The 14,823-nt window shown below is 38.7% G+C and overlaps 2 protein-coding genes across 2 annotated transcripts; one reads left to right on the top strand and one right to left on the bottom strand.

Moving 5' to 3' along the window:
• Positions 1–6,676: 6,676 nt before the first annotated feature.
• Positions 6,677–8,690, top strand: LOC133716596 (uncharacterized). The gene is made up of 5 exons (XM_062143286.1): positions 6,677–6,825; positions 7,214–7,374; positions 7,874–7,966; positions 8,064–8,097; positions 8,542–8,690. The coding sequence occupies exons 1-5, from the start codon at positions 6,677–6,679 to the stop codon at positions 8,591–8,593; spliced, it is 489 nt and encodes a 162-aa protein (XP_061999270.1). The 3' UTR covers positions 8,594–8,690.
• Positions 8,691–12,006: 3,316 nt separating this feature from the next.
• Positions 12,007–13,088, bottom strand: LOC133717954 (uncharacterized). The gene is made up of 2 exons (XM_062144730.1): positions 12,856–13,088; positions 12,007–12,740 (listed from the first exon to the last, which is right to left on the bottom strand). The coding sequence occupies exons 1-2, from the start codon at positions 12,913–12,915 to the stop codon at positions 12,150–12,152; spliced, it is 651 nt and encodes a 216-aa protein (XP_062000714.1). The 5' UTR covers positions 12,916–13,088; the 3' UTR covers positions 12,007–12,149.
• Positions 13,089–14,823: the final 1,735 nt, after the last annotated feature.

The following is a 14,823-nucleotide window of genomic DNA, read 5'->3' as shown; positions in this document are numbered from 1 at the left end:
AAACAAGATTGATTTGGTTTTTTTTTTTTTTTTAGAGTGGATGATACGAATCAGGAGACAGAGGAGGTTCATAAACTGTTCAGATCTACTGCTAGCGATTGCATTGTGGAAGACCAGAGTTCATTCGTTGCGTTTCAAGCCAATACCGGTGTTGAGGTAGTTAGTGCTCTAATTTCTTGTGGATATGGTAGTTGTTCATACTACTAGGTAGTTCACTAGGTTTGGCAGTCAACTGGGGCCCGTATAAAGACCCAGGTACCAGACCATGGGCCGGGTTCACATCCCACCATGATGGTTCGCGTCAGGGACGGTACCCTGGGTACAGAGGGGTCCAGACCTGATAAGCACAGTCCATCTAAATATACACCAGAAAGCTGATATAGCTGCAAGGGGACAACATGCGTCCCACATCGAAGATAAGGGGAAACCCCTTTCCTTTGCTCGAGTATTTAGGCATCAGCACAACCACTTTTTACGGGTAATAACTCCTTTTTCTACTATTACTCGATTCAATTATATATTAGTATCTCACTCAGGCATCGGAGAGGTGTAAACCGTCTGACACTGTTTACCCCTCTAACGTTGTGTTCTTGATATAAGATTTAGGAGTTTGATCGGTACCCCAGGTGGTATAGCATTCTGTGTGAGGTACCCAGAGAAAGCCAACAGAAACAGTAGTGTTCTGCTAGACATATTGAAATGATTGAGGTCTTGAGTTTGCTGAATGTACTGTGTTTTCCTGGTTGCCTACATTTTTCTCTGTAAAATGATGATATATAGTTCAGTAAAATGGGAAGAGAGGAGAATCGTTGTTAATTGGTGGTAGATAGAATTCGGTTCTTAATGGGTTCTATGGGTATTCAAGGTATTCACTTTGTTCCTAGAAGGCTTAATATGGCAGCTCATATAGTGGCAGGTTTTGTAGCTCGTAATAGTGGGCGATATGTTTGGTTAGGGGTTGGGCCCTCTTGACTCATGGAAGTCATCGTTGGTGACGGACCCATAACTGGTTTAGGTAGTAGGAAGGTGAGTGAAGATTTTATATCCACCACCGGTTACTCCCATATTTTGTAATCTGGTTTCCTTTGAATAAATAAATCATTCATTCTCAAAAAAAAAAAAGAAAAAAAAAAGCATTATAGATTTGTTCCTCTAGCTTTCTGACCATTTTTTCATTTTAGGTGTAAATTATAAGGATCATGATCAAAGTGTAAATTAATGCAACGCCCCAATTACTCTGGAATCATCTTATTTTGAGAAATGTGGATTGAATATCCTAGTAGCAGTTACAAATCAGTTTAATTATAAGGAAAAAATGCACCAACAGTGTCCAGACACTTTGAGGACTATCAAAGTGATACATAGACTTTAAAACTTATCAATGTGATACCTGGACTTATATTTTATTGTCAAACGTTAACTTTCCGTCACGGTGCCGTCAAGTTGAATGTGTGACGCACGTGAGACCGAAAAAGAGAGCTAAATGACTGATGTGCCCTCAAAAAAATAAATTTTATAATAAAAAAGAGAGAAATAAAGAAAGAAATAAAAAAAATTCTTTTTTTCCCTCATTCATCACCAGTTCTTCTTCTCCCTGATTCATCATCAGGAGATAGAACGAGGATTTTGAAAGCTTGTTTCTTTGAAATTGAATTGGGGCTGGTGTCTGGGAAATGATGATATATGCTATATAGCAGAAGGGCCAGAGGCGAGGCCTAAGTTGGGGCTGGGCCAGAGGCCGACGGAGAGGATGGCGGGGGGGCATTGGAGAGCGTGGGCCTGGGAGGCGGAGAACGTGATCGAGAAGCCATGGACGGCGCGTGTGCATGTGTAGAGGAGGTTAGTGGGGTGAGCGGAAGGAGGGAGGGAGCAAAGTATGAAGGTGTATGGCTGGAATAATGGGGTTGGTGGGTTTGGATCTAATGGTGAGGGCATGGGTGGCATGGATAGAAAGCTAGGGTGGTTGTGATAGGGATTTGAAGAAGGGGGAGGAGAAGAACAAAAAGGAGTTGTTGGGGCTGCATAGACACGTCTACTACAATTTTGCTTATAGGACACCCTCCAATAAGGGTGTTTAATGTTCACAAAGGCCACCAAAGTCTCCATTAGCCACTATGCAACCACCAAATACATGACAGTGGTGATTGCCCCAGTTTCCTTTGGAGCATAGAGCACCAAAATTGAACCTGGTAGGTTTAAGCTAAGTGATCAAATTACTAGTATGGATTGGCTTCATGTTGGACCTAGAATGTTTACAATAGGCATGAAATGCAGTTTTGGACTAGCAGTGTACCGTGAAAAAAATGGAATTTTGTTTATGTGGGTCAGACATTAACATTCAAGATCTGCAACATGCAAGCCTAAAGATTGAAACTTTAAAAACATAAGAGAAGAGAAACATGCGAGAACGTTACCGCGAGAACGCCTTCGATGCCTCGTCGATCCAAACCACCGTCGTCGTCGTTGTCCGAGATTGCTACAATAGATCCGCCACTCCACCCTACGCCAACCTCGAACCAACAAAGCCTCGAGGTTGGCTTAGGCCGAAAAATAACATGGCTTTTGAAACTTTCACTACAAAAAAGAATTGCAATGGCTACCCCTAGTTAGCGTCGGCACTGATTTGTCGTCGCTATTGGTTCAATTTTTGCTTCGGCAAATCATGCGGTGGCCAAAATTACTACGGCAAAGCATGTCGTCGTCAATGATCAGATATTTGCTTCGGAAAAATGTGCGGTCACCCAAAATTGCTTCAGCAACAGAACACCGTCGCAATAATTGGCAACTACCTATAGTTTCCGTAGCCTTAAGCACCAACCCTAGATATTATATTTGATATTTGACAAGGAAAAAACAGAGACATCGATCAATTTACTTAACTCTTGTGAGCCCTCTCATTCTCTTTCTCAATCTCGACGTCGATTTCAATAATCTTGACAAGCCATCGCCACCACCAAGATCTCTCTCACTATCGTCGCCGGTCTCGGGATCTCTCTCACTATCGATACCGGTGTCAGTGCCAAGAAAGATAAAAAGCCTCCTTCTTCTATTGGAGATGCCTCCGATAGGGTTCGTTCTCTTCTCCCTCTCTCTCTGTTTATGCCCTGGGGCTATTGTTGGTTACTATAATTAGTGATTGATAGCTTCCTTCTGTGTTTGTATTATAGTTGGAGCTTAATTGGTTCTGGGCTTAATTCTAGGTCATTCAATGACCAGTGGGATATTTTGTAAGTTTCATCACCAAAGAAGTTTTTCACAAGGTAATTGTTATGAAACCCCTCAAAATAATTTAGTCCCGAGATGGGCATCTGATGCAAATCAAGCTGCGAAGCAGTGTTTAAGTTCTACCAGATGTCAGAATTACGGCCATGGAAATATCATAAAGGGGTTAAATAGCGTAACAAAACCCCAAAACCCTGAAAGTGCGGAAGAGATCAACAATTTGGGCAATATGAAATATAGAAAGGGATACTTTAGCCCATGCAGCAACGTTCTTACAGGGATGGAATCAACAACCTTCTTGTTCGTATTTTTTCTGATTTAGGGTTGTATGATAATTGTTTGATGAGTTCAGCTGTTCGGATTCCAAATTTGATTTAAAGGCTTTATGAATCTGGTTTGGCATGATTCATTTGATTTTCACTTGGCTTGTCTAATTTCAAATATTTTGTCCATCTGCACATTTGTTACTGCTCTTACTGTTTGATCTAGAATATGTTTTTTGCTATCAGTTGTATGCTTGACCTGTACTGTCTAGTTTCTCATAAATTTTCAAAAAAATAAGAAAGCACAGATAAAGCTCCTCTTGATCCCAGCACTGCTTTAGGTGGTTTTTATCCTTTCTTTTTTCCTATTTTTTTTTTCCCTGAACTTGAGTGTATTTTAAATCATTTCAAGTTGAAAGCAAGATTGAGTCTTGGAGCCTTTGATAAACGTTTTGATATTTCCAAAACAGGCATCAGCATTTATAATAACTTATCCTGTAAACAATGCTATTAATAAAGAGGGGAATGAAATTGAAAGAGCAGTGGCATGGGAGAAGGCCTTCATTGAGCTGGCAAAGGTTTACCTCTCTGTAATTCAGTTATAGTTTAGCTTTATGTAATTGTTTTTTCCTGGTTGTTCAGTATGAAAATAGATAATTTATTGTTTTGAAGTCTAAGATTTGTATTGCATTTGTGATAGGATGAGCTGTTGCAAATGGTGCAATCTAAAAACTTAACACTATCTTTCTCATCGGAGAGTTCCATTGAAGAAGAACTTAAGAGTGAAAGCACTGCAGATGCTATTACAATATTGGTGAGTGGTTTCTCTGTTTCATGTTGGGTTGCTTTTTCCTTTTAGACCAAAAGATCTGAAATTCTGTAATTCATGAATACTGTTCTTGATGTAATATCGTGGTCAGTTACATGCATGGTCAGTTACATGTAACTGACCAAGTAACTGACCAAGTAACTGACCATGTAACTGACCAAGTAACTGTAACTGGTCAAGTAACTGACCAAGTAACTGTAACTGGTCAAGTAACTGACCATGTAACTTGGTCAGTTACATGGTCAGTTACACGGTCACTGACCAAGTAACTAACCATGTAACTGACCGAGTAACTGTAACACCATCTGGAAATATACCTAGATGCATTTATGCTTTTGTTTATCTAGTTCAAGCTTTTGGTAGCATTAGCTTCTAACTAGTTGTTGCTTTGTTATATAATTGAAGATTGTTAGCTACTGCTTTAATTGTTATATATTTCTTCAAGGTTGTATATATTTAACATTTTGACTGCGTAAAATTTGTCATATAGGTAGGGCTTTAAAGCATCAATTCAAGCTTGGTGAGCAGCTTGGTAAGCTCATGTTTCTTCCCAGTCAGGCTTGGTGAGCAGCTTTTGTTTTAATCTTGAAGTCGAGGAAGATTAAAACAAAAGTGTCTGTTTCCTTGTAAAGCTTAATCATCTTGTAAACTTTCGTAGAAGCTTCATTCCTTTTGTAACATTCATGAGAAAAATTAAAATGTATCCCTTTGAAGTTCCTTTTTGTATAAGCTTTATTATTTTTTTTTTGTATAGCTTTTATCCAAAAAAAAAAAAAAATTGGCATGCATATTTGCATGCCAAATTTTTTTTATTCATAAATAACACTTTTGCGACGGTGTTTTTGCCATCGCAAATGACTTTTGGCGTCGCTATTGGTATTGGCGACGGTATTTTTCAGTCGCATGATTCTTGCGACGGTAAACCTTTTGCCGTCGCTAATACTCTTACAACGGTGCATTTGCCGTAGCAAATAGCATTGGCGACGCCATCAACGGCGACAGAAGCTTTACCGTCGCCAAAAGTCATTTGCGATGGCAAATGAAGTTTTAGCTACGGCATTGCACCATGGCCATTGCAATTTTTTTTGGTAGTGTTTGATCCGGAAAATTGAGCGATTCTGGAGTAAACACTCACAAAATTATGGAGTAGACGAAAACGATAACCATAGAGAGAGAGAGAGAGAGTGTGAGTGAGATTAGGGTTTCCAACCTGATGGAAAGCGCCGCACACAGAAATTGTGGACAGGAGGAAGTGGCAAAGAGCAAGCTAGGGTTTTAGTCGAAGCAAATGAATATCTTTGTATTTCTTTGCTGTCTAGGCACCACACCAGAAGAAGCCACGTTTCTGCCCAAACATAAGAAGCCCAGACCCCACTTGTATTATTGTTAAATGTTATTATAATGCATTTAGCTCTGTTTAGTGTGGATACAGTACCAGCAAAACCTTCTAACTTCGGTCAATTCCCACTAGCAAAACCTTCTAAATAATATAATATCAAAATGCATTCAAACTACAGTTAATTCCCACTGATCATCAGTGGCATTGTAAAAGCTTGTCACTGAAGAATGTAATGGTGGAACGCTATTTCAAAACAGCACCACTTGGCAACAGTGGCTAGTCATCGGTTGCCTTTGGCCATATTTCTAGTAGTGGATGACACTACTACAAAAATCGAAACACACAAACACTCATCACACAACAGAACAGAAATCCGCTGTTGTGTGTTAACACAAACTCTGTCAGACAACGGTACAATTCTGTTTCTGTTATGTGAATGTAAGCAAATTGAAAAAAGAAAAAAAAAAAGTTAGGAAAATATCACACAACTGAGTTAAGACGTTTCTGTTGTGTAAATGGGAAGCTGATTTCCCTCCATTCTGAGCTCATAATTCCCTCTCAGAACAAGCTCACCAATATGGAATTTGAACTCGACACACAACAGTTTTTTCTTATTCGTTGTGTGAATGAATGATGTATGAAGTTCGAAAAATCCTACTAGGTGTACCTTGTGCAAGATGCACAAATTTGTACAACAGATTGTTAAAGATCTGTTGTCTGATCATGGAACTTGGTTGCAGAGCGCGCGGCAAAGTTTCACTCAAATGAAACATATGTAGGCATAGGCGGAAATTTTCCCTCCCCTTGTTTGTCCAAATTTTTACCTGTATACATTCACACAACAGATTCTTAACTATACGTTGTCTAACAGACTTAAAAAAAAAAAATCACTAGCTTACCCACGACCACGTTTCAATAAACTTCTCTGTCTTCCCCGACTCTCTCTCTCTTGCCCTCTCTCTCAATACTCATCTCTCACTCTATCCTTTCCCTCACACCTTCGCCACCTTCCTCTTCAGGAAGATGTCGTCGCTAGCCAAGCCTTCTCTCACCGCCTCCTCCACTCCTAGGTCTGCCTACCCTAACTTCCTTGCTAACACGCACCTCATTCCTCGCTGCCGTGTCAAATCCCCGCAAGCTGTTACCAGAGATGCTGATCCTTGTCGATGTGGGTAAGTGAGAGAGAGCGGCGAAAGAACACAACGCCTAGCCCCCGCCTAAAACCATTCCAATTTCCACCGCTCCCAAAACCTAGGGTTTCGATTTTTTGAATTTCCCAAATTTTCAAATTAGGGCTCTTAATTTTTCACCTGAAATGCATAAATGGTAGCTTCAGGAGAATCTATAGCTATCTCACAACTTGTTCTTTAGATTCCACTTTATCATGGCTTTAATCCAACCCTATGCGATTATCAATCCTTATTTCAATTTGGCAGTGGATCTATTACCAGAGTCGATCGATTCTATTTGATTTGTGGTTTTTATGTTTTGATATGATGTTTTGCGATGTGATATTGTTGTTGTTGAGCTTAGATTTATGTTCATTCCATTTTGATCTAGGCCCTACAAAGTAGACTTTTGGGATTTTGGGGTTTTCAGCAAGACGACGCAATCTCTCACTAGCTCTCTCTTTTTAACTCTACAATTGTGCATATATGGCCATGACTGCTCAAACCCAGGAATAGCTCCTTGCCGCCCATCTCAAATAGCAAACCATCGATGTAAGCTTTAACTCTCTGTCAAGGTTAAGTGATTATATGGTGCTTTTTAGTGTAGAAATTGAATAATTGTTTATCAAAGTTTTAAGATTTGTAGGTGGGTATTGTAATATTAACATGTGTTAAGATTGCAAAGATTCCAATTTTAACATTTACTCGAAGCTTTTGATATATCAAAGTTTGATAAACAATTATTCGATGGGTATCAAAGATTGCAATGATTGTAAATGTTAAGAATTATTCTTTCGAATTGAGCAGGTATGCCTTGTTTCAAATCAGATATGTGAGCTGTTGTTGCCATGGCGCTACCTAATTTGCATTGTCTAGCTTAAATGAGTATCAGAATTGCAAGTGTGATTCTTTTTTTTTTTTTTAATTGGATAACTTATTGTATATAATCAGAATGATTATTCAGTTTATTAGTTTAATAGTTTATATCTGAATTTTTGGCTCAAATGACTCTTGTCATCTTCAACTTATTATCATCTTCAACTTGTTTCAGGTGATGCTTTTATCTGGGTATTCTGTGAGCAAGCTTTTGAATCTGCCATCGCATTATGCAGCTGGTTTGATATTGGTTGCGTGCTGCGCGGTGGTATGTGTTCGTATGATATAGACGTTTGTATTTATATGCTTCACTTCATCATCTTTCTCTCTGAAATTAATTTTTTTTGTTTGTTGACTTCATGCAGGAACAACAAGTAACATTGTCACTTATATCGCACGGTATATATACTCTCTTCTTATTTAGTTATTTGTGTCAAAAGGTCTGGTTTTATTTTCTGTTGCTGAAAGTTCTAGTTTTCTGTCAATACTTTCTTAGGTCCAAATTGTCTATTTCAAAAAATATTTCTGTGTAAGCAGCATGTGGTACTCATCGCACTCCTCCATGTTGCGAGCAATAAAGTTTAGGCAAGTTCAATAAGTATAGTTATCTTCCTAGATAACTATATATAGATCTATGTATTTCAGCAATGAAATTTTTAGCACTTATCGTTCTTGAGGTCAATGTGTGCTCTGCTATGGTTGTTCTAGTTCAGAAATTAGGTTAATTGTGAGAGTTGATGATACGAGCACGTACCAGAAAGTTGTTTTCACTTTGGATAGTTAGTGTTGTGAAAGCCTTGATCACTGTGGAATGATTTATTGTTTGATTTCCAAATACTATAGGGATATGCAGCTCGGGAGTTTGCCAAGTAGGGGGTTAAGCCAGGCGAACTAGCAGTAATTTCCAAAGAGGCGGTATGGTAAATTTCACTTTGTTTATATCTAGTTGATTGTGGATTTTGAGATATTTTATTCCATTAGTTGTCAATATTTTGAAGAGTACATCAGAAAATAGTTTATATGCATGATGACTACCCAGTTTTTACATTATTGAAGATATAACTTTCATCATTCATGTAGATGTCGTGCTTACTGATTGTACTTTCTGTACAGACTAGTCACTATACTTTATATTATAGCTGCTGTTTCAAATCTTTTTCTTTATAATGGTTGTTGGTATGTTGTTTTTTTTTTTAATTATGAATCAACAATCATTTTGGTTCTAATTCTTCTAAAGCAATGCATCAATGGGTGTATTAGCTTGTTGTATTATTTATATGCAACTCTTTAATGTTCAAATTACTCAATGTCATAGTTTATTAAGTAGTTGATCATCAATATTTTCCTAAGTTAGGTAGGATTCAAGTTAGTTGTTTTATATATGAATTAATGTATAATATATGATCCAAAAACACAAGTAGAGCCGCTTGGAAACTGTGGTGGAGTTGCCTTAATTTTTCAGTGCACAATAATCTGATAAATGTATCTTTCACGTTGATATTTATCAGATTAAGGTGGACTTTAGGATTCAAAATCATAAAACTGTAGAATTCTGATACAGTTTAGAATTTCTGATAAATGTAGAAGGCATTCTCGCTGCAGGTTTTGTATCTTTGTAATGAAACATATCAATTTAGGGCTTAAAATCCTAAAGTCCACCTTAATCTGATAAATGTTAGTTAAAAATTATGAAACAGGTTTTTGTATAAATCACTCATTTTCTGATTTATTTATCCTTCTGTTTTTTGTTTTTGTTTTTGTTTTTTTCATTGATTGTTTATATACTGCTTTTGAATTAAATATCAAGTGCCCCAATTGTTGTTTATTTGAAAACTGTGGCTCCCTGTTGCTTTTGGCTTATCAATCATTCAAGTTAATCAAACTTGTGTAGAAGTAAAATCTTAAAAAAAATTCATCACAGTATTGTGAGTAGCTGCTTAGGCAATGAGTTGAGCAGGGATGAGTTTTCTTGCTTGCCTATCCGAATCGAATTTTCTTGCTGCAGTTTTCTTGAGATTATATTGAAACTACTAGATTCCTTGATTAGTTCACATCACAGTTGCTTTTGTTTTTTTAATTCCATATGTGCATTTTCAATAGTGATAAGAAATCATAAATTTTCTCTTTGATAAGGAGTTATAAGCTAATACGGTGGTCGATCTTGGTGGTTCTGTAGGGAGAATAAATCAAGAATTGTGGAGGAACAAACGATATGGGCTGCTTTATGAATTTAAGGACTGCACCCACCCCTAAATCTCTCATTCGCACCTAATTAACAAGTTGCTTACTTGCTTCAGTTTAAGATTTCAAAGATTAAATCTTTCTGGGGGAAAACAGAGAGTTTGTATACCTCTATTTACTTATTGGTTCTTTGTGTTCTCTTTGATTATGTCTTTGTGTTCTCTCTGATTTGTTTTTGTTTTTTTGTTTTTTTGTTTTTTATAGCACATACTGATTCGATAACTCATTTGAGTTGTCCAACTTGCAGGGTTATTCCTAGTCCTTTTTCATATGACACAAAGACTATGCCGGTATATGAGAGTGAGGACTGGGAAGGAAGACATCAGAAGCATAACCAAGGATACCTCCTCTGCTGTAATAATCCAAAGCTCAAGAAGCAACATAAATGAGTTGGAGTGGGATCTTAGAGCTTAAGAAGCAAGTACTGTGGATTACCTCCTTTCAGCATGTGAGCTACCAAGTTTGATTCATGGGTCTAGCCAGCAGCTAGGAATAGCTAGGGATGCTTTTGATTCATGTGTAGGTAGCAGCTAGGAATGCTTTCTTGTTTGGTATATTATCAAGTAACATGAATGTTTGGATGTTTGAAAAATGCTACTTGAATGATATGGATTAGTGTGGTTTTATATGGTAATATGGAGCATTATTTTTGGAAAGAGATTCCAAGTATGAATTACATAATGAACAAACAACAACTCCAAATAATGTTGTGAGAACCAAGCTCAAACAAAAAACCTTACATTGCTCACACAATGGTTGATACAAAGATTTTGTTGTGTGAAAACAAATTCTGTTGTTTGAGATTAATATCACACAACAGAAATCAAATCATCTCTGTTGTCTGACTGATCAACAGACAAGGGAGATAATTTCACTTCGGTTGTGTGTTACTTATCTCAGACAACAAAGAAAGAATTATAACTGTTGTGTGTTATTATTCTCAGACAACAAAGAATGAGTTATATCTGTTGTGTGTTATGAATCTCAGACAACAAAGAATGAGTTATATTTGTTGTGTGTTATGAATCTCAGACAACAAAGAATGAGTTATATCTGTTGTGTGTTATGAATCTCAGACAACGGCAAATTTCATTTTCTGTTGTCTGACTGTGCCGCGGCATCCTCGCTCATGCCATGCCAGACACATGCCTGCGTAGAATTCACACAACGGAAACAAGTATTCTGTTGAGCAAAGTACTATCACACAACGGTGAAATCACCGTTGTCTGATTTTTCAATCACACAACACTCACTTAGACCACGGTGAGCTTGGTCATCACACAACACAAATCCATCGTCGTCTGATGACCTTTTTATAGTAGTGACGGTGCAACTTCACTTCTCGCCGAGCATGAGAAGCATAACGATCTCGAGCAGCAATGGGTTTTCGACTTTTCGATCTTTTTGGTTCTTGGTAATTCCCAGATCTTCCAATTTCTCTTCTAAAATGGGAAAATGGGTTTGTCGAGTTTGTGAAGATGAACATGAACAGGTTAAGAAAATGAACAATTGCTAGGATTCCTTTTTTTTTTTTGCTGGGTTTGAGAAGATGAACATGAACAATATCTAGTTCAACTACTTATCTTTGTTGCTGTCACTGAAGAATTGCTCGTGTTGATGGGGATAATATCCAATCATGATGATTGGATTCGGATTTTTTTTTTTTTTGAATTGTATTAGATTGGGATCTTGGTTAATAGAACAAAGCAAAAAAAATTATTCAACTTTTATTTTCAATATAATAATTTATTCAGTTTTAATTTTTAATTTTTAATTTATTCAATTAGGATTTGATGAAGTAAAAGTCTTTTTTGTCCTCATTTTCGGCCTCACGTGTATCACACGTGGTCATAAATGACGGCACCGTGACAGAAAGTTAACGTAGCTAGGTACTATGTTGACAAGAAAATATAAGTCCAGGTATCACATTGATAAGTTTTAACGTTCATGTATCACTTTGACAGTCTTCAAAGTGTTTGGATACTGTTGGTGCATTTTTCTCTAATTATAACTACAAATCAGTTTATAACAATAAAAACGAAGTAAGAACTGTTGTGACACAGGATAACAGAAAAAGTGAACTGTTAGCTGCTTGTAGATTTATTTATTTTTCAAGCACCAATCAATTCACTTTTGCATTACTTCACCCCTATATTACACATCTAATTCAGACCCTCTGATAAGTCATGAGATCACTGATCGGAAACTACTCACTCTCGGAACAAGTGCTCCTCGCCGGACCGGTGGTCAATATGCTTGATCCAACGGCCAGGACCCTTCCTAATTGTACCTATCGACCCCACAGTTCCGCCGCCGTACCCTATATGGGCAATATCCAACCCTTTTCCCACCGGCAAAAACACCGACCTCACCACACGCGTCCCCCTCTCCACCACACCATGCCATCTGAACCCCGAAACGTTTCTCTGCCAAGCATTCTTGCATGCGAAAACCGCCCCTCTAGGGCTCACCTTGGCTCTCCTTAAAACCCTAGCGAACTCCCTCCGGCTGCAGTCAACCACCAAGAAATCAACTCCTGTCGTCGCCGCCTCGGCCTCCCCGACCACCACCTCGGGCTGTATTGGTGCGTTACGCATGGCCTTTAAGTACTCCATCCTCGAACGTTCGTCCGGGACTATGCAGACGTGCCGTCCGCACGTGTGGCGGGCGGCCGTGGCCAGGCCTAGGCTGGTGGCGATCGGATCGCCGTAGGACCACGCCTCGACGATCAGCTTCGCGTTCCAGCCGGCCGCCATCGCAGAGAGCAGCTCGGCAACACCAGATTCTCTAAATTTCTCACACTGCAACAGAATAACAGAAGAATCAATTAGTTGTGAGATCGATATATAAGCTCAAACTTAAATAGTACAGAACCTGTAAATAAGCTCGAACTTCAACTAGATAGACAATACTTACTGATTTGACAGTGTCTAGGTAAGCTTTAGAAGCTGTTTCTGGGGACCAAATGAGCTTCATAATCTCTGCCGCCTCTCTCTCTGGGTGATTTGAGAATTGGGAGAGACAGAGAGAGAAAGACAAAGACAAAGACAAAGAGAAGGAGAAGGAGAGAGAGATGGAGAGAGTACTGATGCTAACTATCTGTGTGCTGAGATTATTTATAAATGGGTTATGAGAGGAAGAGAGAGTTGTCGCTAGCGAGGTTTAGCGTTGACATTTGGGCACACATTTCAGTTAGAACGTGTGGTTTGTGTATTGAATGTGAAATGCAGAATCAATGTACGTGCCAAAAGTGAAATAGGAGTTGGGATTGAATTGAAATGTTCGCTGATATCGATCATTTTGGCAACTTGGTAGCTGCTGTGCTTATCTAACTGACTACGTATCCAGTTGACAACTGTACGGTATTCGAGATCGGTTACTGACTTACTCTTCCTGAATAAAGTCAGATTACAATATCTAATTAAGATGGTACGTGTACGAAAAGCTGCTCAAAATTATAAATAGGAAGAATGGCCTGTGAGGAAATTGAGGCTTTAGTTTGGTGATCATGCATGGAGTGGATCGAGTGATTGAAACATCAATTCCATGCCTTTTTCATGGGATGGGAAACAAAGATTCGAGGTGCAATGTATGGTGACACTAGAAAACCACTCGCAAAATCAAGATTCGAGGGACATATATAATTGAAAAAAAAAAAAAAAAGTTTTGGGATATGATTCTATGTCATTGAAATTCGTAATCAATTGATAGATATTTACACATATTCACTAGTTAGGGTCTAGAATAGTGAATCTCAAATTAAAAGTTTTAAACCTAATATAACATTACATGATTATGCACCATGTGACTCTCTATTAATGGCTAAACAAATAATAATAAAAAAATTAGAGTTTGCTCTGCTAGGTTTTCTACTCGATCTCTATGGCATCTCATGGGATCTCCGTATCATTTATGGCTTTGCCAAACTCTAGTCATCCTTGCAAAGAGGCTCTTTGTTTTCAATCTCAACGTCTTCGACGTTTTTCAAGCACCTTCTTTGGTGTTCTCCTCAACTTGTTCTTCAACACTTTCTTCAAGTAAACTCTAGGGTGGGTACTTCTTTGTAAACTCTATTTGTGTGTGATATCCGTCGTCTTTGTTGGTTTGTGATCAAATTGGCACGGTGGATATCCTTGATGGTTTTTCGTGACAACTGTTTATAGTGCTTCAAAGAGTGTGGTCTCTGTGACTCGTAAATAGGTGATTGGCGTCGGTAGTGTAATTTAGCCATATTCATTCATTTGTGTGTTATCACCAAATGAGTATCTGCAGTTATTTTTTTATTTTGGGTCATTGACCAAAAGCTCAAAAATGAGCAAAAATTATCCTACTTACCCCAGCAACAGATTTTTATTCCCACTAACCCAATTTAAAGAAAAATGACTATTCTGCCCTCAATCTAATTAATGAATTACATTTTATGCCTCTCTCTCCTCTCCTCTCTCTTCCCCGATCTCTGCCTCAGATCTCTCTCTCTCCTCTCTCTTTCCCCAATCTCCACCTTCGGTCTCCCTCTCTCTCTCTGATCTCTAACTCCAGCGCCGCGTCGAAACAGGATTTAGGTCGAGGAGATGAGCAGGACCGGTCCACGTCGTCGGAAGTCTGGTGGTGGACTAGTGGTTGTCATCGAAACACGGGCAGAAGCACAGCAACTCTCATTGGAAGATTCCGATTCCGATTCCGGTTTCAGATGGTTTCGCCTTCGACAGCCAAAGATCAAAATCAAAGTCTCTTCAGAGTCTCGCCGCCGTCGTTAAGCAACCAAATGGCGGACTTCAAGAGGTCATGGTGGACGTAGCCGCCGTCGAACATCTGCATTCCGAGCTTGTTATCCAGCAGCAACTTGTAGTCGCTCTCCTTCACCAGATTGAGCCCCCGGATGGC

The sequence above is a fragment of the Rosa rugosa genome, chromosome 6, assembly GCF_958449725.1.
Source record: "Rosa rugosa chromosome 6, drRosRugo1.1, whole genome shotgun sequence".
Classification (NCBI taxonomy): domain Eukaryota; kingdom Viridiplantae; phylum Streptophyta; class Magnoliopsida; order Rosales; family Rosaceae; genus Rosa; species Rosa rugosa.
Note: the sequence above shows the minus strand (reverse complement) of the source record. Positions and strands in the feature narration are given on the sequence as shown.

Coding starts and splice junctions, on each gene's coding strand:
- LOC133716596 (XM_062143286.1), top strand. CDS start 6,677: ATGTCGTCGCTAGCCAAGCCTTCTCTCACCGCCTCCTCCACTCCTAGG. Junction 7,375..7,873: donor TCAAATAGCAAACCATCGAT/GTAAGCTTTAAC, acceptor AACTTGTTTCAG/GTGATGCTTTTATCTGGGTA. Junction 7,967..8,063: donor TGGTTGCGTGCTGCGCGGTG/GTATGTGTTCGT, acceptor GACTTCATGCAG/GAACAACAAGTAACATTGTC.
- LOC133717954 (XM_062144730.1), bottom strand. CDS start 12,915: ATGAAGCTCATTTGGTCCCCAGAAACAGCTTCTAAAGCTTACCTAGAC. Junction 12,741..12,855: donor ACCTAGACACTGTCAAATCA/GTAAGTATTGTC, acceptor ATTCTGTTGCAG/TGTGAGAAATTTAGAGAATC.